This window comes from Mercenaria mercenaria, chromosome 14 (genome assembly GCF_021730395.1).
Source record: "Mercenaria mercenaria strain notata chromosome 14, MADL_Memer_1, whole genome shotgun sequence".
NCBI lineage: Eukaryota > Metazoa > Mollusca > Bivalvia > Venerida > Veneridae > Mercenaria > Mercenaria mercenaria.
Genome location: NC_069374.1, coordinates 58,591,853 through 58,613,879, shown reverse-complemented (window position 1 = coordinate 58,613,879; position 22,027 = coordinate 58,591,853). Strand labels below are relative to the sequence as shown.

The 22,027-nt window shown below is 35.0% G+C and overlaps 1 protein-coding gene across 11 annotated transcripts in view; it reads right to left on the bottom strand.

Annotated features, from left to right (window-relative positions):
• Positions 1–22,027, bottom strand: part of LOC123527870 (agrin-like) — a 336,920-nt gene that overhangs the window by 20,477 nt on the left and 294,416 nt on the right. For 4 of the 11 annotated variants that reach the window (XM_053523608.1, XM_053523616.1, XM_053523613.1 and 1 more), the window contains 7 exons: positions 21,228–21,242; positions 17,729–17,893; positions 13,990–14,136; positions 12,709–12,735; positions 10,212–10,442; positions 6,639–6,791; positions 6,062–6,184 (listed from right to left, as the gene is read on the bottom strand). In XM_053523608.1, coding sequence (XP_053379583.1) covers positions 6,062–6,184; positions 6,639–6,791; positions 10,212–10,442; positions 12,709–12,735; positions 13,990–14,136; positions 17,729–17,893; positions 21,228–21,242 — 861 coding nt within the window. The remainder of the gene's footprint in view (positions 1–6,061; positions 6,185–6,638; positions 6,792–10,211; positions 10,443–12,708; positions 12,736–13,989; positions 14,137–17,728; positions 17,894–21,227; positions 21,243–22,027) is intronic. The other 7 variants (XM_053523609.1, XM_053523612.1, XM_053523617.1 and 4 more) reach the window with 5 other exon arrangements.

Sequence of the window (22,027 nt, the reverse complement as noted above, 5' to 3'; positions counted from 1 at the left end):
TCATATTAATGTTGCAAGGTCATAAATTTAACTGTATATATATATTATGCCATCTAATACTTTAAATACAAAAACAGACATACAAAGTTGTGTAACTTTATAAAAGTACAGTTTTCAAATTAAAGGCACACACAGTCTTTAATTAAGCAAAAGACACTCAATCTGGAGGTCTGATTTCAAGCCGCACTGGGGCTTATGGCTATACTTTCACATAACTGACCTCAGTGCTGCTTTGTCCTGGATTTGGGTTCTCAAGTGGTTAACATAACCTTCGAGCCTTTTACCATAATAGAATTCTTAACCCGAAACAAGAGATTTTTGTAAACAACTCTAGTATGTCTGAGGCAACTGGGTATATATTTTTATATGCAGTGATATTAATCTTTGACCTTGCGTACCAAAAAAACAAGAGCTGTCTGATGACAGCACGCTCGACTATTCGAAGAATTGATTGAAGAATGGGGTCAAAATATTTCCACGGATATTCAAACAAGAGAAATAAATAGATTAGACAAACAATGTTCCTGTATTACTTTGATTTCGATAAGTCTTGCACTAAATGGCAATATATGAGCCAATTTCAAAGTCCAAAAAGGGCCATAATTCCGTCAAAATAGTTATGTACTCTTGCCTACAGATGGAAATCATAATAATAAACAAGTGTTCAAAGTTTATCCCTAGTGAAAATGAACATCTGGAATACCACTGGAACATCAACTGGAATTCCATCTCAGTTCCACTGGTATTTTTCAACGGAATAGTGTTGGTATTCCACTGGAATAGCGATTATTTTCCAGTGGAATTCATTTGGAATACCAGTGGAATCCCACCAAAATACCATTGAAAAAATACCAGTGGAATTCCACCAGATACCAGTGGAATTCCACTTAGAATACCAGTGGTATACCATCAAGGTTCCAGTTGAATTCCATCAAGTTTCCAGTGGAATTCCATTTGAAATACTAGTGGTATACCATCAAGATTCCAGTAGAATTCCATCAGGTTTCCAGTGGAATTCCACTTAAGATACCAGTGGTATACCATCAAGACTCCAGTAGAATTTCATCAAGTTTCCAGTGGAATTCCATCTGAATACAAGCAGAATATCATCTCAATACCAGTGAAATGCTGATGACCCCCACCCATAAAGGCAGTGGAAATCCTTTTTGTTCTAGTTAAATTACATCCACAACTCTCACCTGGAAGAATTCTAATGGAAAATAAATGGTATTTCAATGGTAAGTCAATGAAAAAAAATTGTACTTTAATGATATCTAATGAAAATCAATGGTAAATCAATGAATATAAATGGTACTAATGATATCTAATGAAATTCAATGGTAAAAAATGCACTGCATGGACAGCATTTTTCCCACTGCAACTGGCGGGCATTCAAGGGACACTGAACAGATGACGATTCTGACAGATGGCCCTGTCTGTCAGTGGATATTCATTTATCATGTGACTTAAATCCTTGCGTTAGGTAAATATATATCTTGCAATGTTGCTTTTAATTGGATGTTGGTGTCATCATCATGTGTAAAATAGGAGATGTGCAAGTTTACATCATGATAAAGACTCATGCTAGTTTTTATCAATTTATATCAAATACATTATGAGCCAGGTGAGTCACTAGGTGAAAATGTACATTTTGTCACTATTTTAGGGGCCACAGCTCTAGAAATAGGCGATGGCCACGAAATGTAGGAGGTGCCCGGAAGTTCATATCATGTTATAGACTCATGCAAGGTTTCATTAATCTATATGAAATTCTTTTTGAGGTAGGTGCATCATCACAAGATGAAAATGTGCATTTTTCACTATTTCAGGGGCCATAACTCTAGAATTTGGGAGAGGGGTGCATTGCCAGCTGGAAAATAGAAATAGGAGGTGCACAAGGTCATATCATAATAATTTAGACTCATCAATTTATATCAAATACTTTTTGAGCTTGGTGCGCCACAAGGTGAAAATTTGCTTTTTTGACGATTTCAGGGGCCATAACTCTAGAAATAGGGAGCAGAGACAGACGAAAAATAGGAGGTGCACACGTTCATATCATGTTAAAGACTTATGCAATATTTCATCAATTTTTATTAAATACTTTTTGAGCTAGGCGCGTCACATTTTTTTTGCCTACACACATACACACAAACGGATGGACGTACAGATGCATGGACGACACTAGACTAAAATTATATGCCCCCACCACTCATAGTGGGGGCACAAAAACACATATTTTGACAAAGTAAGAAGCATGGAAATCAAGAACAGATCAAAATATTTACATGTATAAGAATAAAAGTCATGAAAACCTGAATGACAAAAATATGACTGCATCTGACTAGAATTATATGAATAAAAGAAACAGAAAAAATATCACATTTTATAATTGATTTAAACTTCTTTTGTTTTCAACATATATAAGGCACTTACTGTAGCTGATACCATGCTATTCACATAAATCTGGTCCAGAATTTCAAGCTAAATAAAAACCATCATTTTTCCGCCAAAACTGGTGCTATTTTATTCACAAATCATGAAATTCAGTTGAGTGGAATTCCACTCGTACTGGTATTCCAAATTCAAATTCCAGTGGAATTCCACCTGTACTGGTATTTCAAATTCAAATTCCAGTGGAGTTCCACCTCTACTGGTATTTCAAATTCCAGTTCCAGTGGTATATTTGGTAATTCCACTGGTATTCCAGTAACATAGCAGATTCCAGTGGAATTTATGTAGCATTCCACTGGAATTCCGTTGATTTTTTCACTAGGGAAAAGCCATATGTCAAATAGTTTTGACAAAACATGGACTTGTATGAAAACAGAACCAATTTCAAAGTCCAAAAAGGGCCATAATTCAGCCAAAATAGACGATAGAGTTATGTTCTCTTTCCTACAGATAGAGACTATTATACTAAACAAGTGATAAAAGTTTCAAAGCCATACGTAAAACACTTTACAAAAAATATGAACTGGTACGAAAAACTTAACCAAGATTTCTGAGTCAAAAGGGGCCATAATTCAGCCAAAATCCTTGCTGGAGTTATGTACTCTTGCCTATAACTGGACATGGTGATGGTAAACAGGTGTTGAAAGTTTCAAAGCTTTATCTCGAAAGACTTTGTCAAAATATGAACTGGTACGAAATATTAACCCAGATTTCTAAGTCAAAAGAGCCATAATTCAGCCAAAATCCTTGATGGATTTATGTGCTCTTGCCTATAACTGGACATGGTGATGGTAAACATGTGTTGAAAGTTTCAAAGCTTTATCTCAAAAGACTTTGTCAAAATATGAACTGGTACGAAAAACTTAACCAAGATTTCTAAGTCGAAAGGGGTCATAATTCAGCCAAAATCCCTGATGGAGTTATGTACTCTTGCCTATAACTGACCATGGTGATGGTAAACAAGTGTTGAAAGTTTCAAAGCTTTATCTTAAAAGACTTTGTCAAAATATGGACTGGTACGAAAAACCTAACCATGATTTCAAAGTCAAAAGGGGCCATAATTCAGCCAAACTCCTTGGAGTTATCTGCTCTTGCCTATAACTGGCCATGATGATGGTAAACAAGTGTTGAAAGTTTCAAAGCTTTATCTCAAAAGACTTTGTCAAAATGTAGACTGGTACGGAAAACTTAACCAAGGTGTGACGCCGACGCTGACGCCAACACCGACGCCGATGCCTAGGTGAGTAGGATAACTCTACTTATTCTTCGAATAGTCGAGCTAAAAATGACAAGGTAATCTTTTGGCTACATATAAAGGTACTCTAGATATTTATCAGGAAACAAATTCTGTCTGAAGGCTATTGTGAAACTGGCCTTTGTCTACGAAAATAATACTAACCATAGGCAATCATCATAAGAAGTTGGAATATAATGATAGATGAGGAAGACCCCAGATGCCCAACTAGGCATTTTAGGCACCTGCTAAGAAAGCCTGACCTTCCCTTAGCAAGCTTACTGATTTTTGCAGAGACCCCATGAACACCAAAGAGGGTACATTAAAACTGTCTAATTTCTTATAGACATATATACATAGAAAACTTATCTGAAAATTCTAAAGCTTGACTGAAATATCAAACTAACACTAGAGTTTGTTTCATATACATGTGCATATGTTTATCATCACACTGACAAAGTAAAATGTAACTGAGCACATTAAAGCATTATCTGAGCACTGAAGAACTTTACTGAACACCATTACTATGAAAAACATACTTCAACACTGTAGAATTACTTGAATGCTTTAGAATTTGTAGCATTACCCGAACATTGAAGAACTTACTTGAACACTGTAGAACTACTTGAATGCTCTACACATTGTAGCATTACATGAACATTGAAGAACTTACTTGAACACTGTAGATTTATTTGAATGCTCTAGACCTTGTAGCATTACCTGAACACTGAAGAACTTACTTGAACACTGTAGATTTATTTGAATGCTCTACACATTGTAGCATTACCTGAACACTAAAGAACTTACTTGAACACTGTAAAATTAATTGAATGCTCCAGACATTGTAGCATTACCTGAACGTTGAAAATCTTACTTGAACACTTTATTTATTTTAGTTAAATGCTAAAGAAATTGAAGCATTACCTAAATATTGCAAAACTGACTTGAACATTGTAGAATTATTTGAATGTTCTTTACCTTGTAGCATTACTTGAACAATGAAGAACTTACTTTAACAGTGTATAAGTATTTGAATGCTCTAGACCTTGTAACATTACTTGAACATTGAATAACTTACTTGAACACTGTAGTACTACTTGAATGCTAAAGACCTTGTAGCATTACCTGAACCATGAAGAATTACTTGGATGCTTAGAAGTTGTAGCATTACCCGAACATTGAAGGATTTACTTGAATGCTTAGAAGTTGTAGCATTACCTGAACAAATAAGAACTTACTTGAATGCTTAGAAGCTGTAGCATTACCTGAACAATGAAGAATTTACTTGAATGCTTAGAAACTGTAGCATTACTTGAACATTGAAGAACTTACTTGAATGCTTCGAAGTTCTAGCATTACCTGAACAATTACTTGAATGCTTAGAAGCTGTAGCATTACCTGAGCTATGAAGAATTACTTATATGCTTAGAAGTTGTAGCATTACCTGAACAATGAAGAATGACTTGAATGCTCAGAAGCTGTAGCATTACTTGAACACTGAAGAACTTACTTGAATGCTTCGAAGTTGTAGCATTACCTGAACAATTACTTGAATGCTTAGAAGCTGTAGCATTACCTGAGCAATGAAGAATTACTTATATGCTTAGAAGTTGTAGCATTACCTGAACAATGAAGAATTACTTGAATGCTTAAAAGTTCTAGCATTACCTGAACATTGAAGAACTTACCTGAACAATGAAGAATTACTTGAATGTTTAGAAGCTAGCATAACCTGAACATTGAAGTATTACTTAAATCCTTAGAAGCTGTAGCATTACCTGAACATTGAAGAACTAACTTGAATGCTTAGAAGATGTAGCATTACCTGAACAATGTAGAATTACTTGAATGCTTAGTATTTACTGAACAATGAAGAATTACCTGAACGATTAGAAGTTGTAGCATTACCTGAACATTGAAGAACTTCCTTGAACACTGTAGAATTTATTAAACGTTTGTTTCAAATACATATACCGTATGTGTCCATCACTACGCTGGCATATGAACTATAACTGAACGCTTTACATTTAAAAGTTTACTTGAACACAAAGTATTTTTGTATGCATACATACAGGTTAAGCATGTGGCAGCAATTAGGTTTGCATAGCAAACTTAACCAAATACTTTAATGCTATTTGAGCACAGAAAACTGACTTGAACACTCATTGGTATACAGTTATATTTCGATTGTGACACTGACATAAAACTTATTTGAACACATTAAATCTTGCCTAAACACTGAAAACCAGACCTAAAACTTACTTGGACACTGCAATACATGTAGACATGCATGAATGATCATACTGAAATACAAAGTATATTGGTCATACTTTGAAACTGAAAACAAATTGAGGACTACATTTAAGAACTTACTTGAACACCGAGTGTTTCCATATGTAGGTATATATCCGTCATCACACTGGCACAGAGCCAGGTAACAATGACTGTGAGGTATGAAACAGTAGCTGTCCTCTAAACACAGGTCTCCTATTCTACCTGTAAAGTTATACACAAGAACATTCTAATTTATAACCTGCTTTGAAAAGAATTATCAGTTCTCTACAATGAGATTTGCTATGTATTCCAAAACTGTTACAGGAGAAAAAAAAAATCAATTTTGGCTGACATAAAACAAGAAACAGATACTGTATATGTATATAATAAAAGGGTCATTAAAGCAGTACACTGGTCTGCAATGATGCATTTAGCTCTCATGGGTATGGCCAGGCTGGATCACACTCGGCACAGACTCCCCATGAGATTCAGGTCAAGCAAAGATCGCTCAAGCAGATTACAACATTGCAGATCATGATATTGTTATAATAACCCTATTATACTGAGAAAATGTGTTGTTATAACTATAAAAATACATGACAACTATTATAATTTTAGACTAAATACTAAACTTTAAATTAATGAAATCCTAGGTAAAAAAGAATGCTTCATGTACCATATTTTGAGAAGTCCACATTTATATATATCGGTGAGCCTGGTGTAGGACTTGGCTTTTTAGGTGTCATGTAGTTACTAGCCTGTATGTGTCGTGTTGTCTTGCGTGATCGTGGTGTGTACGGAACATCTGTAGGACCAAGGGTGAGAACATCTGGATAATACAGCACATATTCTACATTTAATATATGGTATAACACACAACAAGCACATCTATGAAAAACTATTATTGTAACACTTACCCAATAAAAGAGTGTGCCTTAGGTGGTCATAGGTACAACTATACCTATCTTGGAGCTAGGCCTAACCCTGTAGACAAAGTGCTAATTGAGGCTTTGGAGCGCTAATATTCATAGAAATCATGTCATTTCCATGTAATGATCATATGCAGGGTACAATTACATGTATCAGTAATGCATTAAATTACAATTACACTGATTTGATTTGATTTTGGCTTTAGTTATTGATGAAATGCTATTAATCTGTAGATAGCTAGGTAAAAAGTGTATCAAAATTTCCCTGCAAGCTGTTTTATTAAATTCTGAAGCCAAAATTTAGTACAAGAATTTAATGCAAGAAAGCCTACATTTTCGACCACTGAACTGATATTACAGTTTATTTAAGTCAAAAAGTTCCCTCCCTTTGTACCTTTAAATGAAAGATCTGAAACAATAACCTGCATCTTTCAAAATAAAACCATAATTCATGAAAATCCCTGTAATGGATTTTCAAAGACAGAGAACTCCATACTCATCTCTTTGAGGGGAGCATAAGATTTTCCTTCACAAAAATAAATCAAAATCAGTAAAGTTGTCATATGTCCTATAACTGTGTCAGTGTCCCGTTAAACCAAACAAAACCAACAAACTAAAAGAGCTGACCCTTCTGGTGTCAGAATAAACTCGTGGTACTTTGCTTATTTCAAGAGTTTCTAGAATTTATGTCAAGTATTTAACACCTCATTTATTGCCAACAGATTGTTTTTATCTGGAGGAGCAGCCAAAAAAAAAAAAAAAAAAAAAAAAAAACAGGAAAAGGAAGACAAAAACATTGTCTTACAAACATGAAATCAACACTTATTACAACTTTACTAAACACTGAAATCTTAATCACACTGCTTGATGCATGAATCATTCACAAGGTATTTCACGACTTTGATCTGACTTTGTAAATTATTCGTTGTTTTAAATGTCTCGATAATGGTCACATCAACAGTTTGAACTTTAAAATGTATTCAGTAATGTCAGTTTTGTGGCTAACTTTATACTTTTCTAAGTATTCTAAGCCATGTGTTTTTCTTTTCTGAAACTTTACAAATTGTTTATCATGTACATGTTGCTTTAACATTAACTAAGACATTCTGCAAATTTTATAATACCACGCAAACACTAGACAAATGCAGCCGAAACTTACATTTTGAAACATTTTGTGCCCCAAACTGCTGAAATTTAGAAAGGAAAAACCCCAGCAAAAAAACTTTTGACAATGAAATCCAAGACTAATCAAGATAACTTGAAAATCAAAATAAAATCCTTCTAACAATTTTACCACAGTGAGATTTCTTTCTTTTGAATGAACACAAAGGGTGATCGAGAAGTTCATACACTGTTGCTAGAAAATAAAATGCAACTCTATATACATTGAAATTATACATATCTTTAAAGGTGGATATATTTTGTCCAGGATGTTAAAATATCGGGTGAAAATATTCAACAATAAATAAGTCTACGAACTTCCCGTTAACCCCTCGTATAATATGAATAATATTGTCAAACTTTTAAAGAAAGGTCAAAGACAAAAATTGGCTCGTATTCATCAAATATTCGAAGTCTAAATCTTAAACTTAGGCTTTAAATTCTAGATCCTATTGTTTTTCCTCCATCATTGCTGAATAAGCTAATTATAATTAACCTTTACACAAGGCAGTCTGAAAGACAGCTAAATCCCCCCACTTCTATGGACAGTGAAAGGATAAACCTTTGATTTTAGCTGTGACCTTGACCTTGATCTGACATGGCTGACTCGTGAATTCTGCACAATGTCTTGATGAGGTGATCATTTGACCCAAGTTTCACGAAAATCCTTCAAGGGGTTTAGGAGATACAGAGCTGAAACCTTTGACCTTCAGTTGTGACCTTGACCTTGAGTTGACATGGCTGACTCATGAGTTCTTGATGAGGTGATCATTTGACCCAAGTTTGATGAAAATCCTTCAAGGGGTTTAGGAGATACAGAGTGGACACAAAATGGAAGGCTCAAATCTTCGACCCTTAGTTGTGACCTTGACCTTGAGCTGGCATGGTTGACTCATAATTTCTGCACATTGTTTTGATGAGGTAATAATTTTACCCAAGTTTTATAAAATTCCTTCAAGGGGTTTAGGAGATATAGAGCGGACATGAAATGGAAGGCTCAAACCTTTGACCTTCAGTTGTGACCTTGACCTTGAGCCGACATGGCTGACTCATAAGTTCTGCACATCGCTTTGATGAGGTGATCGTTTGACCCAAGTTGGATGAAAATCCTTCAAGGAGTTTAGGAGATATAGAGCGGACACAAAATGGAAGGCTCAAACGTTTGACCCTAAGTTGTGACCTTGACCTTGAGCCGGCATGACTGACTCATGGGTTCTGTACATCGTCTTGATGAGGTGATCATTTGACCCAAGTTTGATAAAATTCCTTCAAGAGGTTTAGGAGATGTAGAGCGGACACAAAATGGAAGGCTCAAACCTTTGACCTTGAGTTGTGACCTTGACCTTGAGCCGACAAGGCTGACCCATGGGTTCTGCACATCGTCTTGATGAGGTGATCATTTGACCCAAGTTTCATGAAAATCCTTCAAGCAGTTTAGAAGATATAGAGCGGACACAAAATGGAAGGCTCAAACCTTTGACCCTAAGTTGTGACCTTGACCTTGAGCCGGCATGGCTGACTTATGAGTTCTGGACATCGTCTTGATGAGGCGATCATTTGACCTAAGTTTTATAAAATTCCTTCAAGGGGTTTATGAGATATAGAGTGGACACAAAATGGCAGGCTCAAACCTTTGACCTCGAGTTTTGACCTTAACCTTAAACCGACAAGGCTGACTCATGGATTCTGCACATTGTCTTGATGAGGTGATCATTTGACCCAAGTTTCATGAAAATCCTTCAAGGGGTTTAGGAAATATGGACCGGATACGATTTTGTTACGGACGGAAGGACGGATGCAGACCATTCCTATAATCGCTCCGCCACGGCAGGGGATTAATAAGTGTGCATTCTACCGTCCGGGGAGCTCTGCAAACTTTCATTAGATAAAATATTATATAGAGTTATTGTGACTTGAATACTGGCTGTTATTACAAGTCTAAAATTCAGACTTCTAAAATTGATGAGTAAGAACACTGTTTAAGGTAGATCAAATAGATATGACTTATTTTTGCATTCATTGGCATCCATCTGATTCTCGTTTATCTTCCACACACAACAAGCTTATATCCCATGACCTTTTTAGAGACACCTATCACACATTTTAAAGGCATTGCATCTCATTTCTACCATCCTTCCACCGGCACATAAATACAGTACCTTTACACGGTCCATGGTAAGCAATTCGAATGTCCTCTTGCCTCAGACAAGCGTCTTTCTTCAAACTACATTCACTTAAGTAGGTCAGACCATTACTGGCACACACATAACCAGTGGTTGGGAAATCATACTCTGGACAATTATAGTCACAGAAGCATTGTGGGATGGTAAATTGGTCGGAACAAGTGGCACCAAAGTAACAAATGAGCTCCCCGCATGACTTTGTTTGTCCTGAATTGTAAAAGAAAACACTGTTTCAGTTTTAGCCTAGGATTAATTAAGAGAGACAACATGTTTTAATTGGAAAATTAACTTGTCCTAAATGAAAATTGAAAACAGTATTTTCATACTATTGTCTGTTTTGTTTTGCTTTGTAAATGAAGCATTGTTTTAATCCAAACAGATGTGTGAAATTCCCTTAAATTGTAAGGGAAGTTAATCAATCCTAACCTATCTTTTCTTAAACTGAAAAACAGAAATCAATATATAATATATGTTGCAATTAATTTAGAAGGACACCATGAAATTACTCAAAATTATTCTTGTCCATATTGTAAAATACAACACTGCTTCAGAACAGTTTACAGTGTTCATGCACATAGCCTATATTGTCCTGAATAAGACAGGGAACTGTGTCATAGTCATCACCTATTTTGTTTCCAATTTTGTTTTCAATTTGAAATAAAGCAATTACTTGAACTCAAAACTATTTTGCCCTTAATTGAAAAAAAACAAAAAACATTATTTATATCATATCCTATCTTCTATTGCTGATATTTTACCTTTGTACTGAATGTAAAGTCAAAATATTGCTTCAATCAAATCCTAACCTATCTTGTTCTTAAAAAATAATACTTTGTTTCAATTTTAGGAACTAATTTCCTGAACTTTAAATCATTATTTGATAAACTTATAAAACAGAACATTGCTTAAACCTTTACCTATCTTACTTCGCATTTAAAACAAAAACATTAATAGAATCCTATTACTCTTTCCTGAATCTTAGATGAAATCATGGCTTACATCATAACCTATATCGTTTTGAAATTTAAAATGAAACCATTGCTTCAATCTCAGGCAATCCTATCCTGAACAAAAAACACATTTCCATATTAACTTTTCTTAATAAATACAGTATTCCTTAACTGTAAAAATATTTATGTCTCTCTAAATACACAATGGTTAAATCAAATGTCCATATGGATAGAAAATTTTGTGTAAAAGCTAATACAAACAACTACTTCCTGTACTATAAGGAGATATTTTACATACTTCACATACAACAACTAAGGACAAACAAAGTTGGCTCATTGTTACTTGGTGCCAGCACAAGACACAAGGTAATGTGAAATGGAAATAAAAACGTACATTGGCATGGGCTCTTTTTTCCAACTAAGACAACGTACCATTTCAATAATCTATATGTTGAAAAATGTATCTATATAGAATGCATACTCTGTATTAAGCCTTAGAACCAGCTGATTGGCTCCCACTAATAACTGTTCTTAGCAATTAACCAATCAGACACTGTATCAAGCCTCAATGATTGGCTCCATTAGGTCTCAAGGCTACCCAGATAACTGGCTAATTGGTTACTACTGATAACTTATTATCACCCTGATACAATAAACCAATAATTCTCTTCAAGTCTCAAGACAAATAATTGGTTAACAGTGACAAGTTTTTTTCTTAAAACAGCCAATCAGACATTGTCTCAAGTATAAAGACAAATAACTGGTTAATTTAAAACAGAAAACAGTAGAGTCAGACAACTTCTAAAAATAAAGTAAATGAAAGTAAATTGCGGTGTTCAACTCCGTCGTCACTGTGAAATAACAAAGCCTATTTTCCAGAACATGTCTGTATGCAGACTGATACCACAATGTAAAACAATACTGGGCTATAATCACCCTTGTTTTTATTTATAACTTTGAGGTTTAAGATTGACATGCAAACATAAAGAATGCTCAACTTATCCCATCTTGTTTGTTTGTTTTAGGCTTAATGCCGTTTTTCAACAGTTTTCAGTCATGTAACGGCGGGCAGTTAACCTATCAGTAAACCTGTTCTCCGTAAGTAACTGTCAACTTACCCACATGAATAATCAGAGGTGGAGGACGAATAATTTCAGACACAATGTCTTTTATCTAATCGTTTCGGGGAACATACGCCCTGCTCCGGCATCGAACTCACGACCCCACGACTCCATCCCCTGTCTTGTGTCAAAGTTATGCTAACTAAAGCTGTCTTCAGAATGACACATTTATGTAAATATACTAATGCAGCTCTATACACAATAACCCTTTGGTTCTAGGCTTGACACAGAGCTATGCAGATTGACACACATTTCTGTCATTTGATAGAACTATCCACTGCTCACTGCAGTTTTGTAACTTCCAATAAATCATAAATCGTGCATTATTAATCAAGGTTCTATAACCGCTGTCCACACAGGTGAAATCAAATACAAGGGAATATAACACAAACGTCAGCTTACCACCATCATAAAACTCTGGTTTAAATGCTACAAAATGAAAACTATCAATGTAATACATTCTACTTCACGCACACAAAATAGTACCACAGAGCCAATAGGACAAAGGATGAACTATAATAATTATGCACAGCTAATATTATCTCTGAGGTAACAGATCTGTAAATTAATAACTGATAATTGGCAAATCACGTATTCTACATATAAAAGTCAATTATTTCCTACTCTTTTTTTAAGTAAGTTACATGTCCGTTGTGTTATGATACTTAATGTCCAAAGAATGCCAAATCGTCTAACGAGAATACGTAATCACAGTGTCATTACAGATCCATTACCTTAATATTTATATAATATACTGTAACAATATTGTTACTATAATGTGGCACAATTTCAAATTTGCGAATCAAATTAACAAGCCATTCATGTATATCTTACCCTATCATTATACTTGACCAACATTTGACAATTATCTAACCGAACTAACCTAGTAGATCATTATTTTTTATTGAACCTCTTTGTTTACTTTTACAGTGTACTTCTTGGTTTAACAGATATTTGACCATCAACTCAAAATTGTTCAATATCTGACCATCTCCTTTTGACTGGACCTGATCATCACTATTTGACCATCAGATATTAATTGGACCAATACTGAAAAATCACTTGTTGTCTTGGCCATTTATTTACTATGACTTAAATCAAACATAATATTATATTAAACCAATTTTAGATTCTTGATTTAATAAAATCTAATCTGAAAAGTAGATTCCTCGGAAGCACCGAAAACAAGACAAACAGTGAAAACTGCAGACTCGGTTTGATTGAGTCTGTTCATGAGTAGTACTGGAAAATGCAACACTGCACGTGTCCCCTAGCTCCAGCTTAAGCAGTATTTAATCTTAATATAAGTGAGTTGAAATCAATGATCCCGAATGCCCAAAAAATATAACAACACTGAATATAGAACATTTTAGTATTAGTTTAAATTGACCAATACTAGACATTTATTTATGAAAAACTTACATACAATAATTATTGGCAGATGAGCAAATTTATACAGGCAAGACACAGACACGTTATAATGACAAGATCATAAAAAAGTAATGAAACTGGTCTTAGTGTACGTGGTTATAAAACTGAGACTGGGGACCATGTAACCTTGGTCAATTTCAAATATGAACTCAGAAATAACATAATTATCAGATCTTTCAATTTTAAGACTGATCTCAAAACTCTGGTTTATAGCCTTGAAACTTAAACAGACAATAAGGAAATAGAACTCACCGCCTTCGCAACCCATCTTGCCAGGTGACTTCCCTGTGCCTATACATCGTCCACATTTGTGACCATCATATCCCCTATTGCAAAGACACCTGCCTGTGTTCTGTTGGCAATCTTTACGACTCGCTCCCACAGGATCACAATTACATGCTGTAATAAGATTTCAAAAGATGTTGAAACCTCTTCCTAACACGATGTTTCAGATCCAGATTATGCAAAACCTTGTACAATATTTATTTTAAGCAATGCTTCAGCATATACCAGTCTTACAAACAAAGCCAAAACCTGGTCAATGACTTGCTGTGTGCAATGCTTCAGTGTCTACCAGTCCTACACATAATGTATATAAACCTGGTACACTGTCTGGCTGTGTAAAATGTTTCAGTGTCTACCAGTTTTACTAACAAAGAATAAACCTGGTGCACTGTCTTGCTGAATGTTTCTTGCTGTGTAAAATGTTTTAGTGTCTACCAGTCCTACAATGTATAAACCTGGTACACTGTCTTGCTGTGTACAATGTTTCAGTGTCTACCACTCCTACAAACAAAGTATAAACCTGGTACAATGTCTTGCTGTGTAAAATGTTTCAGTGTCTACCAGTTTTACAAACAAAGCATAAGCCTGGTACACTGTCTTGCTGTGTAAAATGTTTCAGTGTCTACCAGTTTTATAAAGTATAGACCTGGTACACTGTCTTGCTGTGTAAAATGATTCAGTGTCTACCAGTTTTACAAACAAAGAATAAACCTGGTACACTGTCTTTCTGTGTAAAATGTTTCAGTGTCTACCAGTTTTACAAGCAAAGTATAGACCTGGTACACTGTCTTGCTGTGTAAAATGATTCAGTGTCTACCAGTTTTACAAACAAAGAATAAACCTGGTACACTGTCTTTCTGTGTAAAATGTTTCAGTGTCTACCAGTTTTACAAGCAAAGTATAGACCTGGTACACTGTCTTGCTATGTAAAATGATTCAGTGTCTACCAGTTTTACAAACAAAGCATAAGCCTTGTACACTGTCTTGCTGTGTAAAATGTTTCAGTGTCTACCAGTTTTACAAACAAAGTATAGACCTGGTACACTGTCTTTCTGTGTAAAATGATTCAGTGTCTACCAGTCCTACAAACAAAGAATAAACCTGGTACACTGTCTTGCTGCATAAAATGTTTCAGTGTCTACCAGTCCTACAAACAAAGTATTAACCTGGTACACTGTCTTGCTGCGTAAAATGTTTCAGTATCTACCAGTTTCACAAACAAAGTATAAACCTTGTACACTGTCTTGCTGCATAAAATGTTTAAGTGTCTACCAGTTTCACAAGCAACACACAAACCTGGTAGGCTGTCTTGCTGTGTGCATTGTGTCAGTGTATACCAGTTTTACAAACAAGGTATTAACCTGGTACACTGTCTTGCTGTGTGCAATAGGTGAGTGCCTACCAACATTACAAAGTATGAATCAGGTACAATGTCTTGCTATGTGAAATGTGTCAGTGTCTACCAATATTACAATCACATAGCTATCCCTGACTTATCATGATATTGACCTTGGCATTGCTTATGGATGTCCAATCTTGTTAATAACAATTATTTGTACATTTACAATTATTTAGAATTTTTTATGCTTACGGACATTATAAAAAGATAAAACATCTGATGTATCGTAAGCCATTGACCTGCGTGTGTGATCTTGACATAAGCACATAATACCAACAGACTAAATTTTCTCACTGCCACTAGATTGGAGTTTTGATTTTGTTTTTCAACAACACATGCCACACCTTGCAAAAATACATGAAAAACGCAGGCTGTTTTGTGGCATAGAATATGGAATTAAAGTTATTATCTACAGACGAAAGTATATTGAACATTATATATGGCAGTACGTAAGCGCTATGTATTAATATCAAAGGGGGGAATACACAGGTTTTATGTATAAAAATCAAAGGGCTGGAACCCTGTAAAACTCATTCATCCCTAAAACTGATACAATCTGCACAATGAAAGGGATGTCTCAATCCATCTCTAGAAGTTGGTACTGAGATGCCAGCTTACAAACAAAACCTTACCCAAAAAGGGATGCCGACGCCAACGAAACGAATAGTTCAATAGCTATTCCTATTCTCCGAAAAGTCAAGCTAAAAATTAACTTTAAGTGGTCATAACCTCATAAAATATAATCAGAGAGGGACATGAAAATGAAATGTACATCTAAGCTTCTACCAATCACCCCTGTGGAGTTTCATTGCCTATACAAAAAGTGAATGCAAATTCAAGACAAAAACAATGTATCTCCCATGAAAATGTAAACAAGAGGGCCAAGATGGCCCTAGGCCGCTCACCTGAGAAACACATCATAACAGAGTAAACATGTTTCCCAAATGACACATATTTGAACTTTGCCTAGACTTCATCAAGGCAATCATTCTGACTACATTTTATGATTTTCCAATGTAAAATGCAGCCCCTATTGATACACAAGATTTTTCTTTAATTTAACCGGGTGACCTAGTTTTTTTACCCTAGATGACCCATATTCAAACTCGACCTTGATTTCATCCAAAAAAAAAACACTCTGATTGTATGTCATGAAGATCCTGTGTAAAATGCAGTGCTTATTGCATACACAAGGTTTTTATTTGATTTGACCTAGTGATCTAGATTTTGACCCAAGAAGACCCAACTTCAAACTTGACCTAGATTTCATTAAAGCAATCATTCTGACCGATATTCATGAAGATCAATTGAAAAATACAGTCTTTATCACGTACATAATGTTTTTCTTTGATTTCAGCTAGTGACCTAGTTTTTAAGTCTATATGACCCATTTTCAAACTTGGCCTAGATTTTGTAAAGGTAATCATTCTAACAAAATTTCATGAAGATCTGTTGAAAAATATAGCCTCTATCGCATATACAAAGTTTGTCTTTGATTTGACCTAGTGACCTAGTTTCTGATCCCAGATAACCCATGTATGACCACCTCCTAAATTTTATCATTTTATAAATATCCAATGTAAAATGCAGCCCCTATTGCATACACAAGGTTTTATTTTAATTTGACCGGGTGACATAGTTTTTAATCCCAGATGACCTACATTCAAACCTGACCTAGATTTCATTCAACAAACATTCTGATCAAATTTCATGATGATTTAGTGTAAAATGTAGTTCTTTTTCTTTGATATGACCTAGTGACCTAGTATTTAACCCCAGATGACCTATATTCAAACTTGTCCTAGATTTCATCAAGGCAATCATTCTGACCAAAATTCATGAAGATCAATTGAAAAAAAAAACATCCTCTATCGCATACACAAGGGTTTCTTTTATTTGACCTAGTGACTTAGTTTTTGACCCCAGATGACCCATTTTCGAACTTGGTCTAAGTTTCATCAAAGCAATCATTCTCACCAATATTCATGAAGATAAATTGAAAAATACAGCCTCTACTGCATACACAAGGTTTTTCTTTTATTTTACCCCATATGACCCATTTTTGAACTTGGCCTAGAATTCATCAGGGTAATCATTCTGACAAAATTTCATAAAGATCAGTTGAAAAATACAGCCTCTATCACATACACACGCTAAATGTTGACAAACAGACGACGAACGCCTGACATCGAGCAACCACAAAAACTCACCTGAGCAATGCTCAGGTGAGCTAAAAACATAAAGCTAAAATGCAATCATTATTTGTGTTGAACCTTTAAACGTTAAGAAGTGCAGTTATATACTTACGCATACAGCCAGGGTTTCCATCCTCTTGAATCAGCGCAAGACCCCAGTATCCTGGTAAACATCTATCGCAGTGTAAGCCTCCAACCCCTGGTTTACAGGTGCACTGCTTAGTCCCCGGATTACAGGTTGTGCTCAAAGACCCCATTGGATTACACTGACACTGATCTGTATAAAAATATAAGAATCAAAAGAGGCATTTAATTTGTGTTCTTTTTAACCCAGCCAAAATTTTTCATTTTGAGCCACTTCTGTGGAATTTTATGTCAAAACTCAAACCAAGCATTTACCAACATAACAAAGTTCTACTTGAATGTCTGTTTTTATGAAGGTCAAAGTTCGAAAGTCATATGTCACAGCATTTTTATCTGAACTTGATATCTTTATTTTTATTGAATGTTTAATGAGCTTATTGCTACACTTCAAGATAGTAATAACAATTTGTTAAAATTTACTAATTAAAATTTGTAAATGGTGGTATGATCAAAAGAATAAACAGACATATTTGTTTTATATATCCTAGATATTGTTGTGTTAAAACTGGTTCCGAATTTTGGGTAGTTTTGCACTGAAATACAACAGAAAAAAACCAGCACGTAAAAACCCAAATATTCTATGGCATATAAAAAATCATATATATTTCCTTTAAAAGTTAGCACTCCAGAACAGTATAATCTTAAATATAGATGTAATTTTTACCAGACATAAACAAATCTTATTTGCCCTTTATTGTTCTCTCAACCTTACAAGGTCAAATCCAAAAAGAAAGATCATGCAGCAAAAATAAATATGACGTGCATTCAGTAAGTAAGGTACCACAAAACATCCAGGCAAATGTCAAAAACTGCAACTTAAACATGCTAACTGTTCACTAAAACACCATAAATAATACTAAAGATCAACATAGCTAAGGCAGAGGGTGCAACAACATATTTACTATTGCATGCAGATTACCAAAATCACCACACATCTGCTTAGTAAGTCTTCGGCAATGTCATGAAAATAAAAGAACAATAACTTATTCAGTTTCTTTTAGAATGAGTGTATAGGAACATGATATGGTTTCTTACTTATCATATTACTGTATTTTAAAAGTTACCTCAGCTTTGCATATAATCCTTGGCCTGTCAAATACTCTTTAATTTAGATTTTAAGTGGCTGATTGGTTTACTGATCTCATTTATCTTCAATAGTACTGTACTTATCATTCAGGATAATGTGATAGTTGATCAGACCCTTATGAAAACATCAAATATTTGAAAGTAGTGAGTCAAACAGATTTCAACGATATAGTGACTTGATAGCTGGTCACGTAACTATTGTAATGTTATATAAATAAAGAACAAGATACTATAGTTTTGCGCTCAGCCCATGAAATTTACTGTTACATTTTATCTGCAGACAGATCACTGTCGCACTGCTTGCTGTGTTGTGACACATGTATCAGAGCTATAACACAACAAGAGTGGCAGACTGTTACAAAATACGCCTGTCATCGAACTTAGCCTAATTCAAGGGCCATAATCCAAGAGTGTACCGGAGCGATTTGGCTGGTTATAGAACTGTTTGACTTAGAGGGTAAACAAGGCTAAATTTGCAGATTTCAAGTAATTCAAGGCTATTACTGAAAAGTGCTTTATGCGATTTTGCTGGTTATCAAAACTGGCCGAGATATTATACCCACAAACATTGTCACCAAGTTTGGTGAAGACTGGATGAAAACTGTTTGACTTAGAGGGCGGACAAGGCTTAATTTGCAGATTTCGAGTAATTAAAGGGCCATAACGTAAAGAGTGCCTTGGGCGATTTTGCTGGTTATCGAGGCTGGCCGATATATTATGCCCACAAACATTGTCACCAAGCTTGGTGATGATCGGATGAAAACTGTTTGACTTAGAGAGCGTACATGCTTTTGGTCGCTGACCTGCCGCCCGCCGCCCGCCATTGGTGTTCACATAATACGCCCCGTTCTTTCAGAGACGGGCGTACAAAAATATCACTGTGATCCAATGACACATATTCCTAAATGATTAGAATCTTTGCACGATGACCAGTACCAAATGTTGTTCAACTTAATCTATTAAGGCAGAACTGTACTTTTAACTGGTAGGGATCAAAGAGAACATAATTATAAGTCAACTGACATAATATTTCTTTTACCTTTGCATAATTTTAAGTACCAGTATTGATCATATTAATGCACTGAGGCAGGACTGTACATGTTTAGGGAGGATACTACGTACTGTAAACACTAAACAGAACGTGAACATCACCTCTCATTTACATTAGATAATCTATATGCAGTACAATTTGGTATTCTATAATTATGGACTCCTTGAAATATAATTTACTAAAGCCTAACATTTATGAATGTATAAAAAACTTACACAGTTGTTTGACAGACAAATAAAGCCAATCATCTTTTTACTGCACAACTGCTAAGCTTTTTTATCAAATGAGGAAATATTGTGCTACCGTACATCATATATTCATAAATGCATCATATTTACTTTATTTCTACAAAAAATAAAACTATGAATGAGGGCAAATTTCTTGTATCTACCGGGTATATACTAAAATCAGTCGGTAGATCTATAATGAGAAAAAAAGCAGGAATGTGTGAAATCTATAATCAATAGAATCTTTGTGGAATGCTCCCTGCAAACTTATCCTTTAAGACAGGATATTAAAACTTAGCATCGTTTGGACAAGAACTTGACAAGATATGATAAGAACATGACAAGATGGAAAGATAACTTGATATGATTGAAAGATAACTTGACATGATGTGATTACATCTGACATAATGAGCTAATAACTTAACAGGACTGGAAGAAAGCTTGACATGAAAAGATGATAACTTCACACGATATGAAGATAATTCGATATGATGCGAAAATGACTTGACATGATGTAAAGATAACCTGATAGGATGTGTTTTTTAAAATAACAGTGACAACTAGAGATGTAGTAGAACTTCTATGACCAAACAACAGTATTGAGCCATGCCATGAGAAAACCAACATAGTGGGTTTGCGACTAGCATAGATCCAGTCTGGTCAGGATCCATGCTGTTCGCTTTCAAAGCCTGTTGCAATTAGAGAAACTGTTAGCGAACAGCATGGATCCTGACCAGACTGCGCGGACGGCGCTAATCCATGCTGGTTGCAAAGCCACTATGTTGGGTTTCTCATGGCGCGGCTCATATATGATTAAACTTTAAGACACAAGCTAACAACTCAGTTGAAACATCAACCTTCTCAGTACTAGCTTGATTCATTCCTCATGCTAAAGAATTCTGACTGTACCAGTTTTTAAACTGTTTTGCATTTTCTTCTACTTAAAGAATGAATAATAAATTTCAGAAAAAAAGCTAAAATATATCATCTGAAAAACTTTTAAACATTAAAAAATCAACCCCACAGGTGTACTTTTGAGTATATTATGTTTTCAATTCCGTATTAACACACAACATTATGTTAAAATGAGCAGTTGTACATACCAGACTTTTGATATCCTGTTAAAATATTATTAAATTTTAAATATCATTACAGATTTAAACTTTTTAATTTCACTAAAAATAAATAAGATTTTTTATCTTGCCATGTCAAATATAAGCCTAACCTTGTTACTTCCATAATTTACAAGAGCTCCAGTTGAAGCAATATTCGTCCAAAGCATTATATCGGAGGACAGAAGTAAAATTTAAAGAAAATGCTGAAATTAAAGATTTATGGAGGAAAGTTTGGGGGGGACCAGGAGGGTTATATGTGGTGGCGGTGACAGGATACTAAAAGGGTAAAAAGTTAAATGAAATTTGTTTTGTTTTTTTTTTTGGTGGGGGTGTAATGAAGATTGTTACAGTTTGTATATTGTCTAATCACCACCTGCCTATATTCCAAGTTTCAAGTCAATAACTTTAATAGTTTTTATGTTATGCTCTGGACATGAAATATGATGAGCAGATTTGACCTTTGTGTGACCTTGACCTTTGACATACCACCCTCATTTATGCACGATGCATATTGTCTCATCACCAACTACCAACATCCCAAGCTTGAAGTCAAAACCTTGAATGGTCAATAAGGTATGCTTCGGACACTTAATATGACAGACAGGTTCGACCTATTAGCTCAATTTGTGACCTTCATCTTAAACCTACAGTCCAATTCATTTTCTCTCCACATTGTCTCATGACTTCTTATCTACACCCAGTTCGAAATACCTTTGATAGTAAATAAGAAAGCCCTGATGCTTGCTTCACTGTAGATTTATCGTATATTTATTTACATAATGTTCCAA